Below are 26647 nucleotides of genomic sequence, written 5' to 3'. Positions count from 1 at the left end.
TAAAGCCTACCAGAAATTAATCCAAAGTTCGTAGTTTTTTTCCTACATGTGCTGAATAAATTTTTGAGTATGTATACGTATTTTTGAACCAAACAATTTTACGCATAGGATTGTATTATTTTTTCCTGCTTTAAAATACGAATAGAGAATTTTTTAACAAGAATTTATACTTTTTTGAATGGTAGATCAAGTAAGTCATTTCGAATCCAACTGCAAACTCATATCTCGAAGCGATCTGAATATAAACAGTTGGCTATTGCGTAAACATTTCTGAGGGCATCGGAGAGTAACAACGTGAAAAAAAGTGTAAAAAATAACTTGCACAGTAATGATCTAGTCAGGCGCGTGTTCAAATAAAATAAAGGTAAGCAATGTAGCAGAAACAGCATGCCATATCCAAGTAATACACTCAAATCTCTATGACTGTCATTATGACCACAATGGTCATTCTTGATAAATCGTCATTTTATACACTCATTATATATTCTAATAAATGTTAACTTTCATTCTTTTAAAGACCCCCAAAAGACTTAAAAAATCACAAAAGTCAAGCTAGCTGGTATAAATATTTCGAGACATATCGCTTCTCAAAGTTGATTTATGGTCAAAATAACCACTCCAGTTATTTAAGTATTAAACAAAATTACACTATTAGGTAATTTGGAATGTGATAAATAGTAATTTCGTTCAATTTTGGTGTTAAGTTGACGGCGTTTCGTATGGTGTTAAATTAAACCATATTATTGGGCTTCTAGGATGTGGTTGCACGTATTTATGGATTCAATTTAAATGGTAGATAATTATAATTCTGCCTCTTATCATGCAAATTTGAAACCATATTATGGTTCTAAGTACCGTTATTGTACAAAACTAAGGCAAACAACGTTAACGAGCACTTTTTGTGCACTTTAACGTTGTTTGTCTTAGTTTTGTATTTTAGCACAAAGGTCGCCCACTTGTGTATTTACCGTTATTGTAGTTTAACATTTTAATAATATTTCTGATACTAGGTCTGCATTTTGGTATCGTCAACACTGACTTATTGCATGTGAAACAAAACTTTTTATATTTTAACCTATTACCAAAGTGATTATCTGAGAAAAATATAAAATAAAATGTAGAATCAGCTTAGATGCCATATTTTGTATATTTTGATAGGCTAACCATATTCTTATGTTATTTAAGTGTGAATGGTAAATTGTAAAATTGTTTGAAATAATAATTGGATTTTTAAAGACCGAAATTTGAAAGTTCAAATCTAGGCACGTATCAATAATATTTTTCGTTCATAATTGAATTGCTTGATGATGAGCAGATGTGTATGTAATAAATTATTTTCTACTGCGAAAATGTATTTTTTATCGGCGTATAAAAAAGAAAGGTGATGAATAGTATTGTAATCTTAGCAATTCCAAACAAATGTTCCATATCACAAATAAATATGCAAAAAAAAATTTTTTTTTTTGCATTTTTATAGGTCCACCTGATCCAGTTAGAAATTGTGTGGTTGCTAACAGATCACGAACTTGGCTCTTAATTGATTGTGAGGCAGGCTATAATGGCGGTTTACCTCAGAAGTTTCATTTGGATGTTTATAACTCTGAAGAAGATGCTCTTGAAACAAATATCACAACATCGGATTTGCCTTTATTTTTAGTAACTAAACTACCTCCTGGGACACCTTTTGTGCTCATAATATCTGCATCCAATGAAAAAGGAAGGAGCAATACGGTCGCACTTTTAGCAAACACACTTTCGTTTAAAGATAGTGAAGCAGGTATGCATGCATATCATATTATAATTCAAGAATTTTTATCATATTTGAAGGCGAGATGAAAATATATTTATAACGTTTACATATAACATTAAATGTTTAAGACAAATTCAGTTTCTATTTCTTGATAAATATTTCTTTTTATTTCTTCAACAATAATAATTCTTTTTTACAGCAAATGAATGCATGGAAACTTTTCTCAGAATTTGCATCTCATTGGAAATCTTTGATTTTCTGTAAAGTGATTATCTATCTAAAAATGATTATTATCTTTGTCAAAGATTAAATACTTTCCCTGATAGAATACTTTCCCCGGTTTCAAAATATCAGTTATTAAATTCCCTATATACCAACATATTTTTAATTTTAAATTTTATTTTAAATGTCAGTCAGAACCATGACAGTTATTCTTGTTTTTCTAGTCTAACCATGTACTTCTTACTTATTTTTGGTGAAGTGTCTTATAACTACGCTCTGTATACTAACACAGATAACGAACAGGGTATTGGGTGGAAAATTGACTGATTGAAAAATTAAAAATCTTGGATAGGAGGGATCATGTATCAGTGGAAAAAAAACGAATTTTTTATTGTTAAATCTGAATTTCTTTTTGTACAGAATTTTGGAATTTAGTCTCAATAGTTGCCAGCAGATGGCGCTATTCACCGAACAAAATTTTTAAAAGATAATAATGCTGATAAACTGAAATCTGACCTATGATATTCCAACACCAAATATACTCGTAGTTCATTTGAATACATGGTGTAAACCTCCTAATAGGGTACAAGAGCAACCTCCTTTTCTCTAGAACAGATAACTCTGTCAATGTCTCCTCAATGTCCTCTATTTACAACTTTTGTAACTAAATTCCAAAATTTCTTCAATTCTTTTATCTTTTACAGATATATATATATATATATATANATTCTTATATATATATATATATACGCATAATTGTTATGAACGTGTCTTTATTTTGTTTCAGTTATTTATCAATGTTTCGTTTCCGTATTTTCCAATCCTGTAAAATCAATGAAGAATCTTAAGAGTACAAAAAATTAAAATGCGTTTTTTGTAAGCTAAAATTGCATTTTCTAATGTCAAAAGAATATTTCTTTTAAAATATTGTATAAAATTCTATCATATAAAAATGATAAAGCAAAAATGTATTATAATTAATTATAAAATACATTCCAGATATCTTAGCTTTGATCTTTCCATGTATGTCAGGCATATAATTATATATTTTGAAAATCTTCCTATCGGTTTCAAATTCCTTCGAGAACAACGAAAATGGAATAAAGTTCATGTTTACAGATGATGCTTTGTAATTAATTACTATTTAAGCGTTCATGACTTATCTGGGGTTAATAATTATGTTTTAATTAACTGCGCATTTTGATTTGTTAGACTGAGATAAAATGAGAAAACTCCTCGAACGAAAAACATTTATGGTCAGGGAGTTAATTAGCGCAATTTTGAAAAGCAAAAGAGAAATTATTAAGTTATGCTTGAAAAAATTCTTTTGAAAATGAGTCATTGTTAGAAGCACGAAAAAATTCTTTTTTATAACAAGAATCATATTTTTTTATCTATCACGAACGCAAGTCATATCATAAAAATTTAAAAAACACTATAAATCATGAAAAAATAAATTTATTTTTAATATCAATGCACTAGGGCATATCACAAGAAGCCATTTTTCTTTCAAAACTCAAACTTTCCAGACGATAAAAAAAATATCCCTGCGCTTATTAACTTATGTCTTCCAGAATTGGCCTGAAGCTTTATTTCTTCAGAAAAAATGTAAATTTAAAAATAGAATAAAAATATTATCCCTGAACCAATTAGTGCGGATAAAAATTTACAATATAGCAAATTACTGTAGTATTAAACTAAAAATCCAAACGTATTGAAACCTTAGTTCATTTTTCATCAAATAAAGTTAAATAATCCATACGGTGTCATTGAATTGTTACAAATTATTATCGAATTTATTATTTTAAGGATTTTATCCAACTCATGATTTTCAAATTTGAATTTTTTGTCATTGTAAAAGTCATGAGAAATTATAGTAACTTTTAAATTTTCAGAACATTTTATAAATCACCAACGGTATTACTAATTTAAGGCAGACAAGAAGCGCTATTTATTCAATGAGTTTATACCTAAATTTGAAATTTCATGAGAATGAATTGGTTATTTACTAAGCAACTCCTATAAAACAGTATATTTTGCATTGCTCCATTCTTCTTTATTTGATTTAAAAATGCTCACTCCTTTGAGACACCAGTTAAGAATTCATAAACTAACATTATTGAAATAAAAACAAATTAACAGATACATTTATTTAGCTACGCTTTTTACATTATTATATGCATCGAAAATAGGATCTTTTCTCATGGGTTCTGCTCTAATTTGGACATATAAATTCGTCTAAATGGATCTCAAATAAGTTTGTAAAACCAGTTTCTTTTAAAATCGTTATCTAATTGTTTATCCAATTATGTAGCCAAAAAGCCTATAATTTGCCATTTTTGCCAATTTGCAGTTTTTCCATTAATGACTATAGATGAAAGGATATAGTTTGAAAAATAGGTACTTGAGTCTCGTATTTGATAATTTTATGTCACTAATATAAAAAATAGAGAAACTCTGCATTAAATATTTTTTTTTTAAATATAATAATGGGTAAACTAACTGCATTGAAATTTATTTATATTATGACCCCAATTGAAATTTATTACTTTATAACTCCTTCAGTTATTGATTTTTTTATCCATTTCACTCTTCAAAACCATATAATTAATTAACATTTACTCACTAATGAATATCTGATAAAGTGTTCGGTTTCAAAATGGGTACTTGAGTCTCGTGAATTGATTCAGAGTCATTGTTAGAAACAAAACTGATAACTTCTGCATTAAACATTTATTGTATACTAATACGTGAATGACCACAATTGAAATTTATTTCCATAGTATTAGCCTTTAATGATAAGATCAGGAAGTGTTTTTAAAGATAATTCAAATGACGTATATATTTCAGAAGCCTCTTCAATGATAAGCACCAGTTCAATAGTAGCGGTAATGCTGGCAGCAGTAGGTACTCTCCTGGTAATAGGCGTAGTCGCATTGGCACTCTTTCAAATACGGAAGAAAAGAAGGCAAAAAGGTACCTATCACTCATTTCTCTCCACATAGGATATGCGATTCTGGCACGCGCGAATAGCATTAAATAATTTCATTATTCAATAGGCATTATTAAATATTAATAACTCAATTCATCCTTAAAATGAAATTCACTATCCACTGCGAATTTCAGATATCAATTTTAGATGAGAAAAAAAAAAACGCTTCTGACCCGATTAAATTTTTTATGAAGTGATTTTTAATGCTACATACTATCTAATTCCTCAAATATATTTCTGGTACACTAATTGTCAGTTAGTAAATTCAAATAGATATAAATTTATCTTAAATGTCACGGCTTATGTTGGGTTCCTATTTTTCAAAAGTAGCCTGACAAAATAATGTTTATATAAATTTAGGGAAAAGATGTTATTATTTTTTGAGTATTAACCACATTACTTCCGGTTTTGAGACTTATACATTATTTGTCTTCTTGATTTGCTTTTTATAATAAAAGCTTTAGGACTTATTTTTCAGCTCTGTAATTTACTTTTTTGTTATTACTTATGTTAGTCCATTTTTTTTAATCTTCTAGGACAGTGATTCTCAACCACTGTGCCACGGCACTTTTGTGTGCCGCCAAGCATTAGAAATGATACAATGAAAATTATAATGCTTTTTTTTTAATTATGAGTAAAGTTTAAATTAAAGAAAATTGTATATATATAATACTTTTTATAATTTTCCACGCTTTTACCGCGTGAACATCTTAGTCAGCGATTGTATTGTCTCTGACAATCTTAAGATAAGATGGAAGTGTTTAAATTGTATATGACACAGAATTTTAAAAAATGTTGTAGGAGCTAATCATTAAAGTAAGCTACAAAATTAATAACAAATTAACAAAGGATAACTAAAATAACAAATATATAAAAAGCAAATTAACAAAGGATAATTAACAAAAATTAAGCTAACAATTAATAATTAGCACAAAAACTAGTTAACAAGAAATCACAAAAAAATAACCGTTAATAACTATAGAAAACAAGCTAACGATTAGTAACTAGCAAAAAAATAAATAACTGTTACTAACTTATAAAAAAATGGGTCCAAAGAAATAATGAATCCTTTAATAAATGTGCTTTTGAAGTACATATTATTTAATTTCACATTCAAAATTATGATCACAAACTATTTAACTCAGTGTAAAATAGGTAATTAACCAACTTTTAATCTAATTTTTTTCATTGTGTGCCGTCAAATTTCGAAATCGTTAAAAGTGTGCCGCAACAAAAAAAAAAGGTTGAGAATCACTGTTCTTGGACAACATATCCGTATTTATGAAAATAATGTTGAAAAAAATTTTTTTTTCCAAACTAAGTTGAAAATAACTATTTCTAATGAAACATATTGAAACTTATAAGTTTCATAAAGTTACATGATTTATGTTTCTAAATGTATTAATCTACTAAGATTTAGGACTGCATTGTTATACGCTGAATATTTGATTTAAAAAATAGTTTGGTGTTAATGCATACTATGCACTATAAACTTTGGAATTTTTTAAATTGCTTTTTCAAACTTTCTTTTAATTCTTTTAGACACATCAATAGAGGAAGACGATACAATAAAGTAAGTTATTAATTGATGCATCGATATTTTTTGTCCTCAAATGTATTCGTAAGATTTTATAGTTGTAATTATGCCATCAAAAACTTTTGATATGCAATTAGTTGATTCATGCTACTTACTTCCTTGAAAATAGAAAAAAATATCACACTTGCTATAATGTGAATGCACAGTTTTTTCTGGTATGAGATGCATGACATTAATATGTTCGTCAAAAACTAGCTTGAAATATGTAATAGAAATGTAGGTATCATTCATTGACTTAATATTAAAAGTTTTAATTCAGTACTTTCAGAGGATTTCAGAAATTCTAAAACCTTTGAACTCTAATTTAAAGTACCTACAGCTTTATTAACATTAGTCAGAAAATCTAAATTGGCGTTGCAGTTGATTTTCTAAAACGTTATCATTTTCTTTGAACATAGAATCCCGATTCAAATTTAAAATAAGAAAACAACTTGAAATATATATATATATATATTGCTTTCATAATCATTTTGGTATATATATGAGAGAGAGAGAGAGAGAGAGAGAGAGAGAGAGAGAGAGATAGAGAGAGAGAAGAGAGAGATTAAAATTACTGATCTCTAAACTAAGCTATTGAAACCATATTTTTTCAAATTGTACCTCTTTATGCAATAAGAAACAAGTGTCATGAAGTTTCAGTGCGGCAGCTACTATATAAAGTTTCCTAACAGTCCTTGGAACGGTGAGTACAACTAAGGTGGTTAGAGAATCCTACTATGAACTGGATGTACTTGGTTCGTATGCTGTCGTCAGGCAACGAACATTTTGTGTACACATTCAGCCCTCTGGAAGCATTTTTCTCAATTTTGAATACATGGGGTTTTCAAATTTGACTATTATTTGATTCCGAACTATTTTGGCGCTTTTTTTCTCTCAATCGAACAAACCGAAATTAAATATTTACTAAACATTTTCAAGACTTATACTTTGATCGTTTTAAATGACTCTGAAAAGTAAACAGTTGATTTGTAAGGTTATATACTTTAATTTTATAGACATTAGTAAACTAGTAAAATTGCAATAGAATTTGTTTAAAAACCATTATCTACTTCAATAAGTATTCAAATGAACTCTTTTTTAGATTGAATATGTCTTCAAAGAAATTACCTGAAGATTTTACAGAAAACTCTGCGGCGTGTCCAGACGTTGTTCCCCCTATTAATGGTGAGCTTCGAAGACTTATATATTTCATGTATATCATACGCACACAGTGACAGTGACACACACATTATAAATGAAGTCTGGAGTAATAATAAACCTAACTGTACCTTTAGACCTCTAATTAACCCAAAATGATAAAACTTAGAATTTAACCATGCGATGAGGAAAATTTATTTTCGTAATTACCGTACTGTTTGGTAATAAAATTTCTGATAGATATCAAAAAAATAAAAATATTAAACCTTTATTTTTTTAATTTTTCATTCAATTATTAACGATTTACTGGGAATTATGGTTAAAAATACGAAACTGAAAATTAATTTGACCAAGCAAATGGTGTATGACATGCCCAGAGGAAAAATATTTTTTTGAAATTTCTGTTAATAACTTTTGTTATAGTTCAAGTTTCATACATATTTTCAATTTATTGTAATATTTTTTCTGGATTTTTCCTTCATTTTACTTCCCAAGACGAGTAATTTTACTTTCCTGATTGACCCAATATTTTTGATGAATAATATCTCTATTAAATTATTTTGCTTGTGTCAAAAATCGCTTTCTGGCCTGACCCACATACTTAGAAAATCAGTATTCAGTATATATTTCGGGCGTCACAGTAAAGTAAGGAACTCAAGATCAACTAGTTACAACACAAAAATAATTTAATTCAAAAGTACATTGCAGAACATTCTGGATCAAATTAAGATATAAAGTAACGTAAAATTAATTTTTACTGTAAAACATTATACTGAAATTTTTACAGAAATATTTATTTAATTAGAGTGATTTTATAGTGATTATTATTGTGAAACATTTAGTGAATCACATTTTTTGTTCCATAAAATTTTCCGGTAAAATAGATTTTAAGGTAAAAGTTTCCGACACCCTACTTTTTTATGTAATCCAAATATATGCTCAGTATAGCAGATGTGTTGCGAAAGAGTATTAAAATATATATTCCTTGGTACAACAGTATGCTATCATTGAGGACCCAGTATTTCTTTAAACACAGCACTTGAGAGCACATTTCACCAATACGGGTAACGCTTATTAAATAATATCTAAAAACTGATCAGGTTAGTTAAAAACTATTTCCTTGTGCTTAGAAATTCGCTTAATTAAAATTGGAGCTTATACAATGAATGCTTATACAATGCTTATACAATGAATGAAATTTATAATGATAAGTTAAACGATAATTATAAGTCTACCTGGATGGTAAACATGTTTGATTCCGTTTTATGAAATGTCACATTATCATGATGTGTACATTATATGCATTAATTTTGACGATCTTTTAAGGGAAGTCGGTAGAGCATTTAACAATATTGCTAAAACTGATCTTTTTCGATGCACCTTTTCTCTGTAAGAACTTATACATGTTTTAATCCTATCTCACTTAAATTTTTTTCGACGAAATCTTTACTTATACATGTTTACACTGTGATAACTGTTAATACATATCTTTAGCAGAATTTGTTTTTAAGAATTATGAATTGAGAGCTTTTGATGCCTGAAGTTTCATCACTGAGATCGTTTTTGATAAGTTTCATCACTTCTGATCTCAGAAACTCTGAAACTATTCCTGTTAACACTAAATCATTAACACAATATATAACTGACATAATCTCAAATATTCCCAAAAAATGTCAAAGAGATATCATTAATTTCTTAGAAACGGTTCTTAGTAATATTTCAGTTAGAAAAAGGTCCGTTTAAGCATCATTGATATATGCTCTATCTACTCCCTTTAATTGAAAACTGCCGATACTCAGAAAATTGAGTTATCACGATTACAGAATTCATACTTTTTTTGCTGTTTTCATCAGTAGCAAATATTTACTATACTTGAGATTCGCTTATTTTTTTCAATTGTGCAATTCTCTGAGGTCTTTCCTATCACTTTCAAAATAATATTTAAAAAAATATTTTTAGTGTGTGAAAATGAGAGCTTTGAAAGTGCCAACTTGAGAGAAGGCCAGTCTCCTGAAAGTGCCAAATGTAGCAAAAATTACAGAAATTGTGTAGTTGCTTTGAAAAGATCGTGGAGCCTCAAGGTGAGTGATAAACACATTATTCATCATTTCAACTAAGCTTTAATTAAATTCATAGAATGGTTTGTAATAAGTATCACAATATACATTTCTTTTTTTGTCAACCCAAGAATTTTAAATTACATTATAGATAAAAAATAACACAAAGAATAACATTAGAAATAAAATATTTTTCATCATTACTTAAAAATAATAGAAAAAGCGTGAAATTATAGTAAGATTTTTCAAATATTCTCAGCCATACGAGACGCAAATATTAACTAGAAAAGGAACTGTTAAAATATCTATTGAGTTCAAAGATGGCAGATATTATCTTATGTTTCTAAAATCATTTAGCTTTTACAGACTGGGTAGATAGGGGAGATAAATAATTATATAAGAATTTATAAATCAAAATAAATAAACATAATTGCATAGGTTTACTATTTTTATATATTAACTGCTAGTTATTTAATACTCTATTTTATCAGTATTATTATACGCTTTACTTAACGAAGTTTAATAAGAAATGTCTTTAGAAGCCGTATTAATAAATGAAATTTTCACTAATCAGTTGCTCTAGTAATCCATTTGAAAATTTTCAAGCAAAAATGTATTTAACAATGCGATTTAATTTATGTTGCAAATAGCACTTTATGAAAAAGTGGTAGACCATTTATTCCGAAATTTTCTTTATATTCTGTTAATTTTCTATAATCGGGTATAGGAAAATATATAGGTATTTTTATAGTATTAATAAATTATGGTGAATACGAATGTCTTGTCTCTTTATAAATCTGCAGTGTGAGGAAATGGATGGATTGCTGATTATGAATCAGCGATGCGATGCCTAAAGTCCATTTATAAAATATCATGCAACAGAAAACAAAAAAAAAAGAAATTGTTAATCAGAGTATTTAATTAATCACAATACTTTTAATATATTTTTACGATGTTATAATTCGATAGCCAAGCTAGAAAAATTAATTTATATTTTTAATTTCACAATCTTTTTCCATTAATTTCATTTTCTAAATAAATTTTATTTTCTCGATTGATTTTATTTTTTCAATTAGTTTTATTTTTTCGATTAATTTAATTTTTTAATTAATTTAATTTTTTCGATAAATTTTATTTTTTCAATTAATTTTATTTTTTTGATTAATTTCATTTTTTCAATTAATTTTACTTTTTCAACTAATTTTTCAATCAATACACGTTAAATTATCATTATTTTATTGTTAACACTGTGTGTGATTTTGTGTTATGTGCAGAAAAGAGGACATGAAAAAGCAGAGACAGAAGTGAGCTTAGATGATCTAACATATCGTGATTATAAAACAGTGACACTTTCTCCAGATACAGTAGCGCATCCATCTCCGTGGCTCGAGGAAGATATGAAGCAACCTAATAAAAGTGGAGTCCTCATTTTAGAAAAACAGGATGACGATGAATCAATCCATCAGACAATTGTAAATCATTCTTTAATATTTTATTTTAATTTCATGTTTCCATCTTTCAATTTCAATTTAAGTTATAGTGTAGTTTGGGAAGCTTTTAGGTGAATAGTTTCAAAAATGCCCGTCCAGAAATAGTAGAAACAAATAAGCTAATAACAAAATAAAAACAGGATAAATAAGCATTCGATTTTTTTAAACATTTCTCTTAATATTCTAGACATTTGTTATTGCTGTTGACACTCTTCGCTGTCTGACGAATTCTGAAAAGATTCTTAAAAATGTTGACTTTCAAGAGCTCCAGCAAAGGAATTATGTTGGTGTAAATATCTTCCGAAAGGCGGCCCTAGCAATGAAGATTTTTTCAATTAATTAAGAAAATATTATCGAAATAATTAAAATTAATAATTGGAAAATATTATACATTGAAAATGCTTATCGTGGCTGCACATCACGTAGATCATAGTAGGTACGCTTTAAAATTATTAGCATTGAAATATGTATAATTTTTAATGATTATTTTTATAATGTGTTTTCTTATCCTTCACATTTTATTCTTTTATGCGTTTTTTTATCCCTAAATTTTAAAGTTGCATGAAATTTAAATGTGCAACAGAAAATAACATACATATTTCATATACAAAATAATAAATATTTTATATCGAAAAATTTTTTTTGATTCGGTTGTTAGAAATTAACTGAAAGGTCCAATAAGGTTCATTTGAAGGAGACCAACTGTGCTTGATGCTTGGATAATCAATGATATCGAAACGCTGTTTAATGAATAGGATCTTGATTACTTAGATCAATTAGAAGTCGATTGGGTCAAGACTTTGGTTTGGCAGTGATACCATTGTCAAGTCGTAATTCAGGTTGAACTCCTATAAATGCTGATTCCCACACCAATGCAAAGGTGTGCGACGAAACTTCCAGGCAGCTTCTTTTGGCGTAATTATTACAAAATATCTACGAAGCAGACATCGCTGTCAGTCTTTTCTTGACTTAAAACACAATGGAATTATACCCAAAAAAGAGAATCAGTGTTTCCTCGTTCAAGCTTCTAAGTTGAAATCTGCCTAAGATCTATTTAATTTGATGACACACTTTTGCAATCAGTACAATAGTCATGTTATCCTTCTAAATAAAAAAAAATAATGGTAATGTATAAAGAGCATTTTCAAATAATTACGTTTCCAAAGTACATTGTGGTAAATGTAATATGATGTATAAATTTTAAAAGAATTCACATAATTTAGGTTAGGTTTAGGTTTTGGTTAGAAATATAATGAATCTCATAATTTTGACTTATATGTTTTTCAGGTATCTCAGAAAACCACACTTTTTTGACATTTTTTTACATTGAAGTGTTGCTGCAAGCATTTAAACAAATTCTTGATGTTTTATTGATGAATTGAAAAAACAGCACGCATTGAAAGAAGCAATTAAATCTTTTCATAAGGTATTTTTTTTACGTTTTGCAGTTTTTAAATAATGGTTGAATTAAAATTAAGATATATTTTTTTAAGCTCTGATTTATCAATCGCTTAACAAAACCGTTTATTAGTTATTAGTTTAAAAACATAATTTTACTTTTATAATAGGATTTACAAAATATTTTTTATATAATTTATGAAAGTAATTTGTGAAAGTAAATTATATAATACTATATAAGATAAAATATAATTATACCTTCTTTATTTTCGTAAAAATATATATTGTAGAGTTTAAAAATTTAAAAAAGAATCAAATTATATAAGTATATGTTTTGTTATATAGTTATATGTTTTGTCGCTGTCAGAAGGTACAAAAATTTTACGAACAATTAGCTATATCAATGGGAGGAAACATAACAATATCCCGTTTAAATTCTTGGTAAAACCCAACCTATTCTGCGAAGTTTCCGTTTATCACTCTATATCACTTGGCATTGAGAATAGTAGTTATTTCTGGTGCAAAAACGGCTATTTTTAATATCTTTTTTATTATTTGAACTTAACCCATTTTCTTTTTTCATTTAGACATTTCCTTGTACTTATAGAACTATTCCTCGTTAGTGGGACAATTCAAAATTATAGATTTATGCAGATATTTCTCATACAAATATGAATAAATTTATTTTCAATATCGCCTGTAATTACGTTACTTGGAGTTATCACTTGTCTTGCCCGGTCAGCTAAAAGTCTGCTTGATTCTTTAGCTAAAAATATACAGTCTAGTTGGATTGCAGTATATCTGATCACTGTTTAGTGTTTTCTATCTATTATACTTTAGTGGTTCTTTAATGCAATCCATCCGATGCTTTCAGAACCGGAAAAATGAATGTATAGTTGGGTAGTTGAGAAGTGTGTTACAATGACCGGGAGTTTACTACTTAAACCTGCTTTCTCATTTACATTTTAGTAATATAGTGATCTCACTTGCCAACATTCTCTTGTGATCTTACAACTCTTTTGAGTATTCCTATTGCGACGTTATTAATTAAATCCAAATAAAGACCAAATTATTTGTGTCTTTATTAGGCTTTATAAAATTATGATATTTTCGTCATAAAATTTGTCATTAGCTGTAAAATTGGAACAACTGTCTTATTTTTCGTGATACTTTGAAAATAAGATGTCGAATATTCATTACTTGTTTAGTTTTAAGAAAATTTCATTACTTCCAATTGGCTGGCCAATTTAGAAGAACGAAAAGTATTACATAACAAGAAAAACAAGGCAAAAACAGATAAATAGAATAGAATGCATAGTGACATGCTTAGCCCATACGGGCCCTAGCCTCCCAGTAGCGTTCACACACAGTAGTGGAGGTGAGCGCAGGACAGATGGAAATATGGGACTGGTCCATGTCCTTCCCAAGGCGACAGAGCTTGCATTTAGGGATTTAAGAACATAATCACAAAAAACTTTGATAATATTCCTATGTAATGCCATATGCTTCATGTGTCCATCATTTACACTTGATACACAGATTTCAACTTTCCAAGAAATTTAATCAGTTTTAAATATGGCTACCAAATAGTGCCCGATTGAGAAAGTCCCGGTTTTATAAGACATTGCCATTTAACAAAGCAAAANTTGCCATTTAACAAAGAAAAAAAAAAAAAAAATACTTCAACATATTTCAAACGTAATGTAAAAGTTATTTTTAAAATTAAAGGCAATCGCCTGAGAAACTAAGGAATTGTAGCCCCTAGAGAGCGCGTCCGCAGGTGGCGGATAAGAGTATGCCTCCACTGGTTCTCCAGTGGGTGGTAGAAGGGAAATAACAATAGAAGACCAACAGGTAGAAGTCCAACCTCTCGAGGCTCTAGCAACCCTCCTTTTCCAGCCGACCCACCTTGCACCACCAAATGCAGTTGCAAGACATAGAATTCTTCTCCATTCCTTCAGGAAACCCCTCATTACTGACTTTGATTGTTCCAGAATCTTAACATCAACAATTACAAGACTAAGAACAAACCACTTTAAAGGGATGAAAATTCTTCCCGACAAAATAAGAACTTATATTCCCTGCAAGAACTGCACCGATATCCAACTTACCCCGGATCACATTCTCGAGTGCCCAGCCCGTACCCCATATGTTTTACAACTGGGTATGGTGCCACTGGCTTCAGAATTTCGTGAAATCCTCTACAGTAATGATGTCTTGGAGCTTGCGGATGCAGTTTTGAAGGCACACGAGGCCATTTAATTGTTCATGGACACGATAAAAATAAAAAAAAACCTAAAGAATTAAATTGACTGAATAAAAAACAGAGATTATCGAACAGTGTTAAAAACTTTGGCGTCAATGAAAAAAAATAGTCTGCTTTGTTTTTCATTTACCATCGAACAGCCTGGCGACTGCCAACAATGAGTTTTATGAGTTTTCTGATCTATGGCAGAAGCAATTTAGTAAAAAATGTTGGGCCTAGTTTAACTGGTTTTGTTCTACACCCTATTAATTATTAATGCTTACAATGCAAAACATGATTATTTTTCCACTTACCTTTCTTTAATCTAAGAAAATACTAATTTTTCGTGCATATTTATTCGGTGTATATATTTTACTAGTATATATATTTTCTATCATAGATATTTTATATTTAGTGTTACACTGACATATTACTATTTAAATGTAGCTACTTACAACAAAAATATTATTTCAATAATTTGAAATCTTTATTTTTTTCCCTCCAGGTATGGCACAATTTGACATTGCCATAAGTGAAATGAATATTTTGTACACTGTGCTGTCTGTTGTAAAGTTGTGATTTGACGAAAATCAATACTAAATTACAATTTATTGTAAGACTATTTGTGATTTTTCCTGAACATGGTGTAAAAATACTTTAATGTTATATTTTTACATTACATGATTTTTAGGAAAGAATTTCTTCTACCAACTTAAAGTTTAGTTAAAATTAAAGTTTAAAAAAAATCTAATCTCAATGATTTCTAATATTTGCTATTATTTTCATTCATAAATTTTAAATTAAAACAAATCCACTGAATTATTAAATAAATATTAATCAATATCATTGAATATACTTATAATAATTAATGAATACTAAAATAAGAAAGTATGTAACTTAATCTCTTTTCTAAAATAATTTTTTGCTACTTTGCTATGTTCAACTTTAAATTCTTTTAAGAATTATTTGTATAATCTTGTTTGAATTCTTACACGTAAATTTTACATTGGTTGTATATGATTAAATTTCTAGGGCGTCTCTAGATACTTATTAGCATTCGTTATATATTTAATCAACTCGTTTATATTTAATCAACTGTTACATGAAATTGGAGCACTTTAGAAATAAATTTCTTTATTAGAAAGAGAAAAGAATGTTTTTATATTTAAAAATTTAACAGTTGATAGAAAATATTTTTTTCAACTACGCTTTTTAAATTTATGAAGATTTAGATTAAAAATCCACTACAATTAAATGTCAATTAGCATCAAAATATATTTCGTTGCCTTCCTTACATTTGAAATCAAAAAAGAATTTACTGCATTTAAAAACAATTCAATTAAATATTATTGTATTAAATATTCTTGCATTAAAATTGAGTATGCATTATTCTGTATTTTCCAGTTATTAAAGCCTCATATATATTAGAAAACCTAAAATAAACAATAAATTTATTCATGGTTTTGGGACCAAGCTTAGTGATATCGTATATAATTATTATTATAAAAATTAGCGATACTATATTAATTACAAGTATCAATTTTTATTATAATTTAAACATTACCGTCGGAATAAACAAAATGTTGTTCTTGAGAAAAATTGATTTTTATAATAAATAAACTCAACTTCTTCATATACAATTCAACTAAATTTTGTAAATATTTAAAACATAATTTCTTAAATGGTAAATTTAAGTTAAACATTTTATTGAATGATTTTTAAAATAATAATACTGATAATTTTAAAGAAAAAAAATAAAATAAAGCTTAGGCATTTGGGTTGTGACTATCGTTTTGCAACGAATTCTAGAAATCAATGATTGACATACATAAAAAAATAATAATAACGTTCGCTTCATAATATATTCGTAAAACTTACATAATATATATTTTAAGTTTACCTAATTTCTTAAATTAGTTGAAACAATAAAAAATCATGTAGTTTGAAAATAAACCCTATTTTTGATAAAGGTCCTGTATCTGTGGTGTGTGTATATGTGTGATAAATATTTGTATGCACAATATATTGTATTTTATTTTTGCTCATATATATATAAAAAATAAATTATATTTAATAAGTGTGGGTTTTTTCCTTAATTCACGCATAATTTATAATTACATTTGTCTTTGTAAAATTAAAATCGAGGTACATTTCAAAGTTCATTGTAGCAACATCAGTTTCATTAATGTTTTCTAGATGAATTTTCGAAGCTTTATATAAGTTAGACACTAAAAACTAAATGGGAATAAAAACTAAATAAGTATTACACATTCAACTAACAAAAGTACTAAATCAGTTTGAAAATAAACTCTAATCTGATATTATAGATTTCAAGCCAACTTTATTTTCAGGAATTTTGCTTTCCTTAAAATAAAATGTCGATATTGTTAAAAAAAGTACAAGAGTAGTACAACAGTAAATTCCTGAAATACCCTAAGACATTTCAAGCTAATCTTCTCATTAAAAAGATATTTAGAAATATAAACTTTTAGTTGTATTTGACACGCATTTGAGGAAAATGCAATAAACTTTTCGTTTAATTTTTTTTTGGTTTAACTGCTCTGTAAAATACTAGCCTGATTATTGAAATATTTGGTACGTTATCTTTATTTTATATTTAAAATATTAAAAAGAAGTTTTTTTTAGTGACGCAAATGTCTTTTTATATTCCTGAAATATATCAATCTTTAATATGTTTCATTCAAAGGAATTTATATGGAAGCGCATTTAAAAAGATGAGTTATACAACCTCCAAATTAGACATTCAATGAAAAACATTACAGTCTAAAAGTGAAAACTCGAAATTATAGCCAAAAAAGAAGATGCAAACAACTAAGTATAAACGCAGATAAGTAGAGGGTGTCTCGAAATTCAAGCAATGTGAAAGTTTGATGGAAAGCTGAGATTTTTAATTAAAACAGTATAGAAAGTTTCAGTTAACATTTTCTGATTGATCCATTCCAAAACAGTATGGAGCTTTGTATGGAATAATATACTAAGTAGCTTACGAATTTTGGTAGCAAACAATTATTCATTTCTCAAATTTTCCAATGGCTGGTTTGCATTGATTTGTATGATTTTTGATGACTAAAAACTACAGATCTCAATATCCTCTTTCAAGGTATATTTGTTGGCTTAAAGCCCCTTGATATGAACTATAGACTCAATAGAAATCAAAAGTAAATGTCCCAAGAAGTTAAACCATCTGATATGAGGTGCAAATTCTGATCGCCATTTTATTTTGTTTTATAACCGTCGTTGAACAGCCGATCCAATTTCATGGGTTTACGACTACTTACGTTCAACTCCGTAGCCTTGTAATTTTGAACCAATCCAGAAGACAAGGAAACTCCTGGATCAGTACCCCCAGAGGTGTTGATTTGTTGTGGGAACATGGAGGACTTTGAGACTAGACAGATTTAACGTGCATCAGTCACCATTTACTACACGGGGAGTCTTCGGCCGGCGAGGATCGAACCCACGACCTCTTGGATATGGGCCCAGCGCCCTACCGACCAGGCTATCCCGGCCCTTTCTGATCGCCATTATGAAAATTGTGCAGTCAGAGAATTACTCAATATGGCTTAACAATTGAAACGCATAAATTTTTCAATAACTCTGAACTATCAATCGCCCTACTTCTTTTTTACTTAAGTTGTAAAAATTTTATCACATAAATGCCAAAAAATTCAATATTTTGTGAATTTTGGGACATCTAACTTTTACCTGCTAACAATAGGCAAAATTAGGCTAGCATTATTCTCTAATACTCAATTTTCGTATCTAATAACAGTAGAAAAAAATGGTTTTGCTATGATCAGAAAACTACAAATAATCAAAGCGACTTCTTACGTGCAGAAGAATGAGAGAGTTAACAACCCCCAATTACCCTAAAACATAAGCGTAAGACGCATACAGACATATAAAACATTAAATCATGAGAAACACAGGTATCAGAATATCAAATGATATTCTATCTGTGTGGTTTATATGACAATAACGATTCAAAAATTACGTCACTATAGCATGACAACGTCACTAAAAATCATAGTTTTAAAATTCGTATACATTAAAATATTATCGCTATTTTTATTTTAAAATCGAAAAACTTATGGTTAACAGCAATGCAATTTTAATTACCTTGTAATATATTTAAGAAATATGTTATGAAAATTGATGGGTGGTGGTCAGGGAGCTGATTTCAAGTCATAAAGATCTCGGATTTGAATCCTGGATAAGGTATGAATGTTCTTTCCTGGCAGCAGCGTTAGCCCACCTAATATGTTGCCCCTAAGAGAGTGATCAACAAATTTGCCCTTTTGATACCCGAATGACGAAGGTCAATATCCTGGTAGGCATTGGAAAAAAAAAGAAATCTTTTACTGCATATCAAATGAAAAGTTTTTCTACTGAATATTATATAACAAGCATGTGTTTTGAATCGACTTCAAACTTTGCTTCATGATATCCAATTATTAAATGACAAATATTATATGCACATGAATAAAAATACTCTCTGTAACTTTTGTTTTTTCGGATAAAAGTTTTTTATTCAAAAATCCTTAGAAAAATTCGTTTTGAAGTAAGAAAACACGAGATACAGAAATATCGATTTTGCAGTAATGAATTACTGTAGTAGTATTTCATATGTGCATTTTATATTTTGGAATATGAGACTCCTTGAAATATTCAAAATTTTCAATCTATATTCATTAGATATTTTAAATTCATTCAAAGTAAATGATTTCTTTAAGTATTTTTCTCTTCGCACGAAAATCAAATGCTATTTTAAAAACGCAATGCCTCTTAGAGAGGAAAATATCTTTTTGAACTCAGTTTTTTAATTTCCAGACGAATGTAAAAATTTGGAAAATCAAGTAATGTTAAAAACGTTTATTTAAATTCGAAAATTCATTTTATTAACTTAAAATTCAGTCATCTCATTGAGTAATGCTTTTAAAGTGGCTGCATTTACATATGTTTCCTTAGATCAATATAAAGACTTTTTCTTTTTTTTTTAAAAGAACTTCCATATACAGCAGATTGATTAAAATAGTTAACTAATTTTGCGTGCATAAATAAAGTGACGCTATTTATGCTATTTTTAATGATTGTAATTTACTTGTTATGCAATAAATTTAAAATCTGGTATAAAATGAACTTTTAAAAAGCAAATTCTAGTACTTAAAGTAGATCAGTTAGACGTTTTTGAAATATATTGATCATTTTATTATTTTGTTAAGACAATAAACGTAAAAATTATACTATTTATCATATGTATTTTAAAAAGTTTAAAGTATGTAAAAGTTAGAAGTTTTTCGTATAATAAAATGCTAAAATGTTTATCATATGTATACAAGGTAAGTTTTTCTTTGTAATTTAAATACAATATATATCTCGTAACTATCATTCATGATTGTGTCAAGACATTGATAATTCAAAATAAAGTATTTAATAAGGAGTTAAGTTAAGATTAAAAACTTAAAACCATAATATAAAATGTATGCATATACAATAGTATTCACAGCATTTTAAAATTTATTCAGAATGTTTTCTTCGATAAGAGGTATGATATATTTTCAGTATTCAGTTACATTTATAGTATTTTTTATTAATTATTGATTTCACTTAAACTAGAAAAAAGCAAATGGTTTTCATAAAACGTTTATATTGTTGGGAGTTTAAAAAAAACCTGTGATGCTAAAAATTGCATAACATATATTCGTCACTGAGATATTATTTCTTTTATTTCTCTTCTCTATAAATATAAATCATTTATATATTTTTATATCAGCTACCTTGACACATGAGCCGAATCAATCAACGCTGTTTGAATTTTCATTCTAAAATCGTGTTAAAATAGCCGACAGCAGCCTGTTCATCCAGTCAGTCGTAAACTTTACAGTCCAGATACTTTATTATTTTTTTAAATATATTTACGGGTTAGAAGCCGTTTACAACTGATATGGTTAAAAATACGCGAAACCAAAAGTATACGGTTTTGTCATAATTTGTAATCATGATTTTAAAACTGTAAAAATGAAATTTAACTGATTAGTTAATGGGCGTTAGGTCATGTTGTGGTTGAGTCATGTGTTATCGAGTGGACTATTGAATGCTGCCTAATTAGTTTATCTTGTGGTGCCATTAATTGTGAGGGATGCAAAATGCGAGACCATTTTGTGTTAAGCATCTCTGCGGTACAGACATCTATGAGTGGAGGAGAATTTCGTATCCTGATAGTACAAAAACACAAAATACATTAGATAATCATTTACTACCATTCAGGGATAGATTTGGTGAGCTGAAACGAGGTTTCCATTCAAGAGAATGATAAATCCATAAAATAATTCTCTGGAACTAAGAATATAGCATTACGAGATTTTTAAGAAAAAAAGTACTTATCAGTACTGCAACCCAAAGAAGTCATAACGATCTAGAAAACATGCTAAATTCTACCCTTTCTAATTCTAGTTAATTAAAAATAGATTATTAAAGTATTGTATAATATTTTCTCTGAATATATATTGTCATTTATTCATGATATTTTGTGGCAGTTAAAACTGATACAAATGTAAAAATGTAATTTATTTTTCGGTTTTAAGGATTTAGGAAACGTTTTTCGTTCTCTATGGTACCTTTTTCAAAAAAAAATTTTCGCACATTCAATAAAATTTTAGGTATACTAAGACTACAGTTGCGCAATGCAGTAATATCGATATTGGGCTCTCAAAAAATATCGTTTTCTCGAGATACAAATATCCAAATGCTACGAGTACGAGTACAGAGGAAACACTCTCCCATTATTTAGTGGCTTATTATTTGTATCCCCTTAAACAAACAATTAGTTCCATTTATTTTTTTATATTAACAACAGATGAAGGAATACACGCAGGCAAGTTACCTAGCTTAAAATATGTTTTCAAACACCGAAAAAATAAATTAGAGAGCTCCTTGTTATAGAGATGACTTTATCAGTGATTTCTATCAAAAATTATTAGAAATAAAATCTATCAAAGAAGTAAAGTTACGAAACTCAAAAAGAAAAGAAATGCAAACAACGAACAAGACAATACAAATAAGGCAAGAAGAGTTAACAAAACAAACAAAGAAAAGCAATGCAAAAAAAATTAAATTAAAACAAAATTTAAAGAGCCATATAAATAATTTCTACATTGAAAATATCAAAAAATAATAAATAAAAAAATATAACATAAAAAATTTATCTACATTATTCACGAATCCAAATCCAGAACTCAGTTATTTCATCGTCTCTCGAATCCGATTGTTATTTTATTATCCTCTCTGATTTGTCTAAAACAAAATTTTTCGTGAGAATTGCAATCAACACAGACTTGATGCCGGATCTATTGAAACCAAAAATGGCTTGCTGGGTATACTACCTTGGAAAAAATTTATTCTTATTAATTAGCTTAATTTGGCTATTAGAATAACTTGCCCTTCATGGCCATTTTAACTCTGGCAGAGTGACTTTGGTGAATAAATCTTTTTGTACTCGAGTCTTTTTCGACAATTAGATAAGAAAATGGAAGCAGTCGATATGAGTTTGCATGGAAAAACAAATATTTTGCACAATTACTATAAAAATTATAACTTTCAGAGCGGTAGGTAATTTATGGTGCCGGAGAGGCACCCTTGATAGCCATGATTTAAAATTCCATGCTGTGTGGGGAATTAAGTCAATTTAAAATTAAAATGACGATGATTCAGGGAAACAGATTTGATTAGCAGACTAATTTGAACAGTATGGTATTTGGCCGATATTTCTCAAAACTAGTACACCTTTCTTGCTACAATTAAAGTAGCATAACACATGCTTGAAGATAAATATTTACTAAAAATTATTCTGCAACATAAATGTCAAAGTTTTCATAAAATTTATCGAGAACATGCGTCTTAAACATATATATGGGTAAGGCAGCAGTGTAGTAAATTGACATTTGTTCAAGAAAAAAAAATAGAAATTTACCAAATCTTGAATGACAAGAAAATGATATATTAGCCTAGAAGTTTAAAAAACAGTCATTTTAAGTCAAAGGTAAGTAACTCAATTTAAGCCTTCATGTTAGATGGACCATAAATTGCTTAAATTAATTCCTTTTATCCACTGTAGAAAGAATCACATTTTTTTTGTTGCTGATATGTACAGAATAAAATTGTGTATAATAATCAATCATTAAATAAATAAATAACTTTGATTACATCCAACCATATTGCAATCATACATAAACTTGGTATTAGGTTAATATTGGCACATGGAATAAAATTGTGTATAATAATTAATCATTAAATAAATAAATAACTTTGATTACATCCAACCATATTGCAATCATACATAAAGTTGGTATTAGGTTAATATTTGGTTCTCCTCCTTACAGTATTAGCAGTTATAAAATTTTTTCTGGTAGCACTTCAATGTCCTGGAATTCATAAACCAGGAAAATGACAGCCAGGATAATGACAAATTCACCATTTTATAGCATATAACAACTTTACTTTAATTTAATATTTTGGCCTAAGACGTTTACATTCTGCTGAAAACAACAGGATTTTTTAAATAACTCAGATAAATCTATGTGGTTTATGTTATTAATGATTTCAAGAAGCCAGGAAAATGACAACACAAAAACCTACTAATTTTGAAAAATTTTTTGAAATAGATTTTGAACCAGAAAATTGGTTCTTTATTCATGCACCAAGACGTGTTTATATAGGAGGGTATCTAATCAATCTATTAACGTAAGATATTGATTGCTGGCTCTATCTATTTTGGTTATAAACCACTAAATAAAAGTAGCCAGGAAAATGACAGATTTTCTTGAGACAAACAAATTATTGACAGAAAAAATTATTTTAAACGAAGTTTCAGTAAATAATACCCTCTGCGTATATTCTAGAAATGCTCACACCGGTTGAGATAAAAAAATTAGAAATTGGAAAATTTAAGGGAAGTTTTGAAGCTAGTTATTATCGGAAACATTGTTTAGGACATGCCAGGAAAATGATATTTTGAAGTTCAATTAAATTTTTTAACTATACAAAACAGTCAATGCTAGTGCAAAGTCATTTTAAAATTCTAACAGCAATGCAATTTATTAAGTTTTCTTAAAAAATGTTCTTTTAGTATTATAGTATTAGATCTTGGAGCAAGGAACAATGAATTGTCATATTTCGTGAGAATCACCCGTATATGCATTAAACATTTATATAAAAATTAAATGATGCCTATAATGTAAAAGACAATTATTTTGGATTGCTTGTTTGTATAACATTTTTACATATAACGAATTGAAAAACTGCAATCGAATCGATTGTAATACTATTTGTTGAGTCTATCTATATCTAAGTTTTATAATAAAAACTTCCTGAACTCTCGTTTGAAAACTAAAATTGCCGCCCAATTTGAAGTTAATGTTCTGAAAACACCTTTTCTTTTCAACTTTTTTCTTTACATTCTTTTCAAACGGTCTTGGAAAAAATATTGTCTAAAAAAGAAATCATCCAAAAGTTTCAAATGGTTCTTCCCTTTTGCTCCACTGTTTTAGAGAAATAACAAAGAACAGAAACTTTTATATTCCTGATATTGATTGTATTTTCAATCTTAATTTCTAAAGGTTTTCGGCTTGAAAGTTATTCAAAATACCATCTTGTTATTTCTGAAATTTTTTAAATAAAGTGATAGTGAAGTTTTTAAGTAAGGTAATATGAAATAGAGAAAATTTTCAAGAATTACATTGCTATAAAATCATTAAGTAGCAGCTTTACCAGAAACCGAGAAGCGATTTTCCAATCCAACGTCCTGTAACGACCCTCTCTTCTGTTTGATAGCTTTTTTAAATAACGAAAAATATGATTTTTCAGTTTTGTTTTTGTTCGGGTAACACATTTTAAACGAAATAAAGGTTTGCATTATAACTGCAACCAACTACAGCCCGGAGGAAAATCTCCGAAGAAAAGGGCGAGTCATTAAATGCCGTTTGTTAATCAGCTGCCGGGAAGGTCCCAGCTAAAAATAAACTGCAGGAAATCTACAGAAAAAATGCAGTTTGAAGACTGTGGTGATTTGGCCGATTCCACTGCAGAATTTTGGAAGTCGAAACGCTTCAAAAATAATACAGTGTGTAAACTACAGTAATTTTGTAGTAGTACCAACTTCAAAATATTTACTGTCAATATACAAAATGTATGTATTTAGTGGTGAAATCTGTCGTGAGCGATAGAAAATACTACAGCTTTTGTAAAAAGAAAAATTTCTTTTGAAAATATGTTTTGGATAGAAATTTTTATCTTAATCTATTCTGAATTTAATTATCGAATTAGGAAGTATAGTACTTGTGTTTTTGTTGTTGTTTTCATTTACGTCGCACTAGAGCTGCACAATGGGCTATTGACAACGGTCTGGGAAGCATCCCTGAGGATGATCCGAAGACATGCCATCACAATTTTGATTCTCTGCAGGGGGGATGGCACCCCCGCTTCGGTAGCCCGACGACCTGCACGCGCGAAGTCGAGCACTTTACGGTAGAACGGTAGTTTTTGTTGTTGTTTTCATTTACGTCGCACTAGAGCTGCACAATGGGCTATTGACAACGGTCTGGGAAGCATCCCTGAGGATGATCCGAAGACATGCCATCACAATTTTGATTCTCTGCAAGGGGGATGGCACCCCCGCTTCGGTAGCCCGACGACCTGCACGCGCGAAGTCGAGCACTTTACGGTAGAACAGTTTAACGAGGACCAATACCGCACGCCCTCGGTCACTACGCAGACTGATCCAAGTGGTCACCCACCCGCACACTGACCGTAGCCAGTGATGCTTGACTTCGATGATCTGCTGGGAACCGTGTCTTAACGATCAGTCCACAGCGGGACTATAGTACTTGTGAAAGGTTTCGTTGTGAACATGATGACACATTGCATCCTGGGATTCGAACTGGCTTCCTGTCTGGCGTGAGATTGACCGATGATTTTTCAGTTTTGTTTTTGTTCGGGTAACACATTTTAAAAGAAATAAAAGTTTGCATTATAACTGCGACCAACTGCAGCCCAGAGGAAAATCTCCGACAAAAAAGGGCGAGTCATTAAATGGCGTTTGTTAATCAGCTACCGGGAAGGTATTTTAAGTAATATTAGAAATGATAGAAAAGCGAATTGATGTTTTTCATTAAAGGTCCTCCATAAATTAGAAAAAAAGTTTTTCAAGAACAGGAATTTTAACCCTGGGTTTTTAAATAAAAATGTCTCGCAATGAAGTATTTTTTTTTTCTTCTTCTTTTTTCTTTCATACAAAATATTCTCCAATTTATTTTATCTGCTCTCAACACATAGTGTGTTGTTCTTCCTAGTATACTGAAAGAAAACACAAATAATTAAGATCAAAAAGATAAAACTTCTTTGAAAAAAACGCGCTAAGAAGCAGCAGAAATTTCAGAAAAAAGTATCAATACAAGAAACAAATGAAACAAAACAAAATTATGACCACCGAAGCCGACGTCTTCAGGGGGTACCGGCCCCGGTAGCCATTAAAAACAAAACCATTTCTATTTGAGGGAGAAGCAATAGCTTAAAATATCTCCCTCAGTACCCCGATGGTTTTGTATAGAAGTCCAGGAAAAACAAGATACATTCAAAAGAATAAACAAATTACGAAAAGAAAATCAATAAAAATCATCAGAAAATTAAAAACTCACAGTCACAGGTCAAGAATCAACTTCAAAAGCTAAAGGAAGTTAAAACTG

At 29.0% G+C, this 26647-nt stretch overlaps 1 protein-coding gene across 1 annotated transcript in view; it reads left to right on the top strand.

Moving 5' to 3' along the window:
* LOC107442246 (kin of IRRE-like protein 3) overlaps positions 1-16039 on the top strand; it is a 97976-nt gene extending 81937 nt beyond the window's left edge. The window contains exons 8-15 of the mRNA XM_016055761.3: positions 1478-1777; positions 4823-4948; positions 6507-6537; positions 7643-7725; positions 9658-9779; positions 11030-11227; positions 12533-12671; positions 15394-16039. Of these exons, the coding sequence (XP_015911247.1) occupies positions 1478-1777; positions 4823-4948; positions 6507-6537; positions 7643-7725; positions 9658-9779; positions 11030-11227; positions 12533-12559 (887 nt within the window). The 3' untranslated portion in view covers positions 12560-12671; positions 15394-16039. The remainder of the gene's footprint in view (positions 1-1477; positions 1778-4822; positions 4949-6506; positions 6538-7642; positions 7726-9657; positions 9780-11029; positions 11228-12532; positions 12672-15393) is intronic.
* The last annotated feature ends 10608 nt before the right edge of the window (positions 16040-26647 follow it).

The sequence above is a fragment of the Parasteatoda tepidariorum genome, chromosome 3, assembly GCF_043381705.1.
Source record: "Parasteatoda tepidariorum isolate YZ-2023 chromosome 3, CAS_Ptep_4.0, whole genome shotgun sequence".
Taxonomy (NCBI): domain Eukaryota; kingdom Metazoa; phylum Arthropoda; class Arachnida; order Araneae; family Theridiidae; genus Parasteatoda; species Parasteatoda tepidariorum.
Note: the sequence above shows the minus strand (reverse complement) of the source record. Positions and strands in the feature narration are given on the sequence as shown.